General features: G+C 34.3%; 1 protein-coding gene across 2 annotated transcripts; it reads left to right on the forward strand.

Moving 5' to 3' along the window:
* Positions 1-1,731: 1,731 nt before the first annotated feature.
* Positions 1,732-6,184, forward strand: LOC108229115. 2 transcript variants are annotated; one of them, XM_017404773.3, is made up of 6 exons: positions 1,732-2,544; positions 3,763-3,876; positions 4,030-4,045; positions 4,144-4,223; positions 4,616-4,675; positions 4,934-6,184. In XM_017404773.3, the coding sequence occupies exons 1-6, from the start codon at positions 2,532-2,534 to the stop codon at positions 5,017-5,019; spliced, it is 369 nt and encodes a 122-aa protein (XP_017260262.2). In that variant the 5' UTR covers positions 1,732-2,531; the 3' UTR covers positions 5,020-6,184. The 2 variants fall into 2 exon arrangements, with proteins under 2 accessions (XP_017260262.2, XP_037832462.1); XM_037976534.1 differs by having other exon boundaries at positions 1,744-2,544; positions 4,942-6,184.
* Positions 6,185-6,722: the final 538 nt, after the last annotated feature.

Consider the following 6,722-nt stretch of genomic DNA (forward strand, 5'->3'; position numbering starts at 1 on the left):
TCAAATCATTAAAAGCAAAGTTTTAAGAACAGATTTTGCTCGATCAGTTTGAGATGTTGGGTTTGACTCTCAGCTGCTACCACACCAAGTTTTACCTCAGTATCTGTAAACTGGCTGAGTTTGAGCCTAATTTGTGTTTGCTGAGGTGGTTTAGTGTAGAGAGTGTTGTTTATGAAACTTGTAGGTTTTAAGAAAAGGTGGCTCATGAAACATGTTTCATATTTGGTTAGAGGTTCAAAAATACAGTTTTATAAAAATAACAGAATCAAATGTCAGGTGGTATTTCATCTAAAAGGCCACTTTGCAGTTGATTCTTCATAAGCCAGATGTTTCTAAACGCTGGCCGTGAAGAGACCACTAAAGGGGCAGGTGGTCCATAAAAAAAGGACATATAACCAGATTTTAGGACAGAATATTAGCAAGAAGCTCATTCAGCTTTTACAGTTTAATATTATGATGTATTACAAAATTGTAAGCAAGGAGATATACAATTAAATCAGATTTAGGGAAAACAATTATATAGAACACAACCATGCATGCGTCTTAAATATTTTATTGGTAACAATTTCCTTCTGCAGGTCTCTTTTCATTACAGGGAAGTATTGCAACATTCAATTCCCCAATGTAGCAAAATATATAAATCAGAGAACTAGACCACCCAACATATTTTGTCTTTACAGAATTACACTGTTAAAAATATAAACAGGGGCACAATGCAACCTTTTAGTGTACTGTAATAAAGGTCCCTTTAATAAAGAAAAGCTGCCTGGTTTGCTATACTTACAGTGGAGGTAAAGATGGTCCATTCAGAACAGCATCAAACTTTAATGTGGAAGGGAAAAACAAAAATGCACCAATGCATCCTAACATTACACATCTCCTCAAATGAGCTATTCCAACAGTAATACTGCTGAGTGACGGCTATCATTAACGAGAAAAGGAAGAGGCTTTTTAGTCCTCTTCCTTTGCCAGCAGCTAGCTCGTAGCACAAACACAGCAACAATGTCTGAATGATAAAAAATATTGAATCGTCAGATAAAAACAGTTTCTCCTCACCGTGTTGTCTCCTCCCTCTCAGTAGTTCATCCAGAGAAGGCAGATGCAGTTAGACAGGCCATTTTAACATAAATTCGGTTTTGTTTGACTATCCATAATTGCATTTGAGAAATCAAGAAATACATTTTGACGAGACAAAAATAAATTTTGACTATCCACAACTGTAATTTAAGATACCTGTATTTACATTATGACTCGTTAGAATACTGATTCAAGATATCTTCAATTACATTTTGAAGAGTCAAAATTCCTTTCAAGATATCTCAAATGACGTCACCAGATTCGTCATTTGACGGGTCACACATCCGTAATTACAATTCAAGGTATCGCAAACGTAATTATGACTAGTCACAATTACAATTTTAGATATCTGAATGAAGAGATTGCATGTAAGCCCCCTTGTGCTGCCACTGAGTTGTCCAAATAGTTGCCTGGTTGCAATGGTGCTGGCTGTTTTGGACACAATTGTAAGAAAATGCCACAATATAGAAAGAGCTCAAAAAATCATGTACTTGAAGAGTGCTTAAGAAATCTGCAAATAATCTCTGAATTTGAGCTGGACTGACCTGACATTGCAAATCTATGGCAGGCCGTTTTAGTAAGGCTTACAAACCTTATAAAGTTTCTGCCAAAATGCTACATAAGTCTGTGACGTTTTGACCAGACATAATATCTGTAATGTCATTGTGACTAGTCAGAATGTTAATTCAAGATATCTAAAATAGAAAAGCTATATAATTAAAGATTTCTCTAATTCATTTGAAGATATCTTAAAAAGAATTTTGACTAGTCATAATTAGAATTCAAGATATCTCTAATTTAGTTTTACCTGGTCATCATTTGCTTTTAAGATACCTATAATTTAAATTTCACTAATCAAAACTACATTTCTCCTATCTAAAAATACATTAAAGCTATCTTGAATGACGATGTCATTCAAGATAGCTTTAATTGGAATTATGAGAGTCAAAATGAAAAACAAGATATCTTGAATTTACTTTATGACTTTAATTGCAGATATCTGTAATATTAGTTTAAGATAATCAGTAATTCATTGTAGATATCTTGAATTGAAGTCTCCATAGAACTCAATGGTAAATCTGATGTAATTTCAACAAGTCAGAATGTAATTAGAGATATCTCAAATAGGTATTTTGTTTAGTCAAAATATAATTAGAGATATCTTAAATTAGACTAAACGTGTCCACCAGCTGACTGCTGACTGAAACTGTTTTCCAGATAAAGATGATGGGATCATCCTGCAGAGCCCCGTCCATCCTGTGACTGAGGGAGATCCTGTTACTCTGAGCTGCAGAACCAAACAACAAAAACTACTTTCTGATGTGTCTTTCTATCACAACAACAAACTTCTCCAAAATGATGGCAGAGAGGAGCTGAAGATCTCTGCAGTGTCAAAGTCAGATGAAGGTTTCTACAGCTGTGAACATTCAGGACAGAAGTCACCACAGAGCTGGATGTCAGTTCAAGGTGAGGAGGCTTCAAACATTTGATGCTTTTAATTTACTAAATCATTTTGCTCTTTGAGAGGAACAAAGTAAACACTGAGTGTTTCTGTTTATGTAGTAATATTAATCAGTACAATAGTGTCAGTAATTTTCTTATGAATTAAGGCATTTATTAAAATAAAATATTATTACACACACACACACACACACACACACATTTCAAACTCTTAGGGAGCTAAATATGATCAAGATATTTGCCAGCTTGCTTAGACTAAAATGATGGAATCTGATAAACTGCTGTGTTACACCACGTAAATCAAAATTAGCTATTAACCCTCTGGGATCTGGGATGAAACTGGACAAATTTGGACTATTTTAAATTTCCTTCAAATTTCACCCTAAAAGTGGTTTAATCTGCCATGTTTTTCAGCACAACCTCCCAAGTGTGAATTTCAAGTAATATTTTACTTTTGACGTATTTCATTAACACAACAGACCTAAAATCACACAAAACACATAAAATCAAAGTGGAAAATTCTTAGTTTTTTACTGTAAAAACCACAAACATACTTATTGAAATGTTTTTACAACTTAGAATGCAAATATAATCAGTAATATTCATAAACAAGTGAACAGATTGAGCAAACAACAAAGGTATATACACTTTCTCCATTAAAATGTTAACAAATTCTTAGGCGTTTTTTTAGACAAAAAAAATCAAAAGTTCTAATAAATTGCCATAAATCCTTTGTGCCTCTCATATAAAGAGTTTCTGTTCAAAACAAGGCAGAGGGGCACATCACATTCTTAGTTTTGGTTCTGTTCATGCAGGATCATTCAGGTAAATGTTATAAAATATATCCTGATGCATGCTCAAAATATGCTTCCAAAATATGTCTCTGAATCTGTCTCTTGTTATCATTTTGGCTGGAAGGGAGACAGACAAAACGTGTTTTTCTTAGATTAATGGCGGATTTCTCTTTTTTTGTTTGCCTTTTTATAGTATTATTGTTTAAATACACAGTTTCCTTCATTGAATTATTGGGGAGGGACAAATCTACACTTCCCCAAGATTGGGGGGGGGTTGGGGGGGTCTGGACACCCCCAACCCCCCCCGGGATTTACGCCTATGAGTTTTGTTTGTTTGAGCTTGAAGCTGCATTTTTGTTGAAACAGAATGTTGTCATAAAATCTGCATAAAAACAACATTTAATATTTTAATGTTTCTTATTTACCACAGCTGAGTTCAGTCCTGTCAGCTCTTCATTTCCTGTGATGCTGATTGTTAGATCGATTGTTGGAGTCATTCTCATTATTGTCCTGATCTTATTGTGGCGCTACAGAGAATCCAAAGGTGAGACGTTTTTCTGCTGATTCTGGATCAGATTGTTGATTTAAAACTGTTTTAATTATTCAAATACTCTGAAGCATCTTGATATATGAAGCAAACCAGCAGCAGGATGATTTGAACAATGAAATAATCTAACAACAAATATCTTTTTCACAGATTTCTGCTGCATCAGGTCAGTATGTCACAAATTCTCTTTTTTATCACTGACATGAATTATCAGCAGTTTTTTATTATTACCTTTACTGTTTTAAATATTTTATTATATTTTAGACCAAAACAATCAGAGAGCTTCACCACAAATCATGGAGTCAACCAGAGCGATGGTCATGAATACAGCTTTCCTCTTCAGGGTCAGGACCCAAACTCATTTCTCTCATTAGTATCATTATTTTAATTATTAATTAACTTTAAATTTGGACACAGTGACTTTTATAGTTTGTTTAATGACAAAACTTTGATAACAGCTGGCTTCACTGTATAATAGCATCTATAGACTCTAATCCAGATTAAACAGAAAATTAGGATTTAGTCATTAAGTGTTTGACAAAAAAAAAAAAACAGTGGCACACATTTCTTTTGTTTTTCTTGCACCTGTCACTGTGTTTTAATCCAGTAGGTGTATAGATTAAATATAAGATATAATTATGTTACACTATTGAAAATGAAGGGCCAAATCATCTCCTGTGCCACAGTTAATTTAAATATGAGCTAAACACGTCTTGAGATCTGTTTTCTGTTTCAGATTTCACTCCAATATACTCTGAGATCAACCATCAGAAAAAAGCCAAGAAAAAGAAGAAAGGTAAAGTCTGTATTCACTTATGGTTCTTATTGTTCACTGATTTGTAGCTTTTAGAATAAAAATAAAAATTGTACATTTTCGTATTATTTGTCATGTTGTCTGTATAAAGTAACACTTTTTAGTTGGAGTAATACATTAAAATATATAATTCTAGTACATGGACAGGACTTTGAAGTCTTAATAGTTGAGATTAGTATTATTATTATTAATGGTGATATGAAAGTCAAATATTGATTCAGTTCCTCTTTTCCTTCACAGGAAAGCAGAGAGGAGCAGCAGCAGAAGCAGCAGTTTATTCTGAAGTCAGATCAGGAGCAGCTCTGGATGACGATGCTGCCATGTAGCTGCATGCTGTGGTGCTTTATTCTGCAGATTATTACAGGAGGTTCAACTCACAACAACATTTCCTCAGAGTTTGGAAACAAAGCCACTGGACTTCTTTTCTGTTAGTTGAAGACATTACGCTCCTCACCCGAGGAGCAGAGCTCCAAGCTTTTAAAGTGCAGAGAGTTGTTCTGTTATATTCAAGCTGGACTCATGTAAATGATTCCCCCTCTACTCCCTTTGGAGGCTCATTAGGGTCTTTGCTTGGCTGGTTTCACAGAGAGATGTGTGGGTCACATGCATGGAGATGGAGATTAGAGTGAAAATGACTGGAGATGAGGTTTAATGCTCAGCTAAAAGACTGAGGAAGCAGGAGAGGATCTTCTCTATCTTCTCTCCTCTTCATATTTTTAACATTTTAATATAACATGTTCTATTGTTTCATCCTCCCCACAGTGGAAACAGTTTCCTGTTTAGTTAAAACATGTATAATTAAGTCCTGTTTGACCAAATCTGAGTCGTGTTTTTAATCTTTCCTCCTTTCTGCTCCTTCTTCCAGCTCTCATTTCTCCTGCTGCCCTTTGAACCCTAGAAAACCATCTTCCTTTCTTTCTCCCTCCCACCTTTTCTGACTTTATTTCTTCAGTCTTTGTTTGATGTTATGTTTTGTTTTTAAATTGCTTGTATTTACTGTGAAGGTAATATGAATTTGAGTTGCCTTCTTTGCTGCCTTCTCTGCTATTTCATTTCCTTTTATACCCATAAAATACCGCTGTTAAACGCTTCCTTTGTATTCTAAATAATGTTATATTTGTAATATTGTTGTCTGAATGAGTGTGTTTTAAACTCAATACAGAACTTGAATCTGAACAAATGATTGTGTTTAAAGGTTTTATGTCTTCCACCCACTGTGTTACTAACAGAATTGTTAACATTTTTCCTGTGTACAGATAATCCATTGGTGATTTGTTTTCCTATTTTTATTTGAAATTCTTGTACTATGAAAGCTATTCCTGTGTTTTCAGTTGTTTTTGATGCATCTGTATAAATCTGAATGTACTGATAATAACTGTTTATATGTCTGTACTGTATGTGAATTTATAAAGTATGCCTTATTCTTTTTGTTTTCCATTAATGTCATATCTACTGTTGCTTCCAATAAAATCCAGGGTGGTATTACTGATAGTGGTAGTATTGGACTTATTTCTAAACTTTTTACTTGAAATTCTTCTGTTTTCTTTTTGAGATAAATTTCCTCCCCCAAAGAAAATGAATGTGTTGTTTTAAAAATGTATAATTTAAAGAAGAATAGAAATATTAAGATAATTAACTTTTATAACCCATGTAAAACTTGAAGTGAAATGTTCCAGGAAATGGCAGGAACAGTACACAGGAGAGAAACATGGTGTGGTGATTTCAATGCTCAGAACAGCCTTTGGGGCAGCAAGCAGACAGATAAAAATGGAAGTATGATAGAAGAAATCATGGATGAAAGAGCACTGGTAAGCCTTAGTGATGGTCAGGGTCCAAGGGTAAATATAAATAAAGGTCCAGCATCAAGCTTAGATCTTACATTAGTTTCTGATCACCCTGTAAGTGCATGTGAATGGGAAGTGAGGAGGAAATCTACATTAGGGAGTGATCACTTTCCAGTCAGTTCCATAATTAATGACAATAAACACAGACAAGGGGAATTTATATGAACAAGATGGTGTTTTAGTGA

This window comes from Kryptolebias marmoratus, linkage group LG7, assembly GCF_001649575.2.
Source record: "Kryptolebias marmoratus isolate JLee-2015 linkage group LG7, ASM164957v2, whole genome shotgun sequence".
NCBI lineage: Eukaryota > Metazoa > Chordata > Actinopteri > Cyprinodontiformes > Rivulidae > Kryptolebias > Kryptolebias marmoratus.

Bases quoted from the DNA above. Each gene is read 5' to 3' on its own strand.
- LOC108229115 (XM_017404773.3), top strand. The intron at 4,224-4,615 runs GTCAGGACCCAA...TTTCTGTTTCAG, and splicing joins ATACAGCTTTCCTCTTCAGG to ATTTCACTCCAATATACTCT. The intron at 4,676-4,933 runs GTAAAGTCTGTA...TTTCCTTCACAG, and splicing joins AGCCAAGAAAAAGAAGAAAG to GAAAGCAGAGAGGAGCAGCA.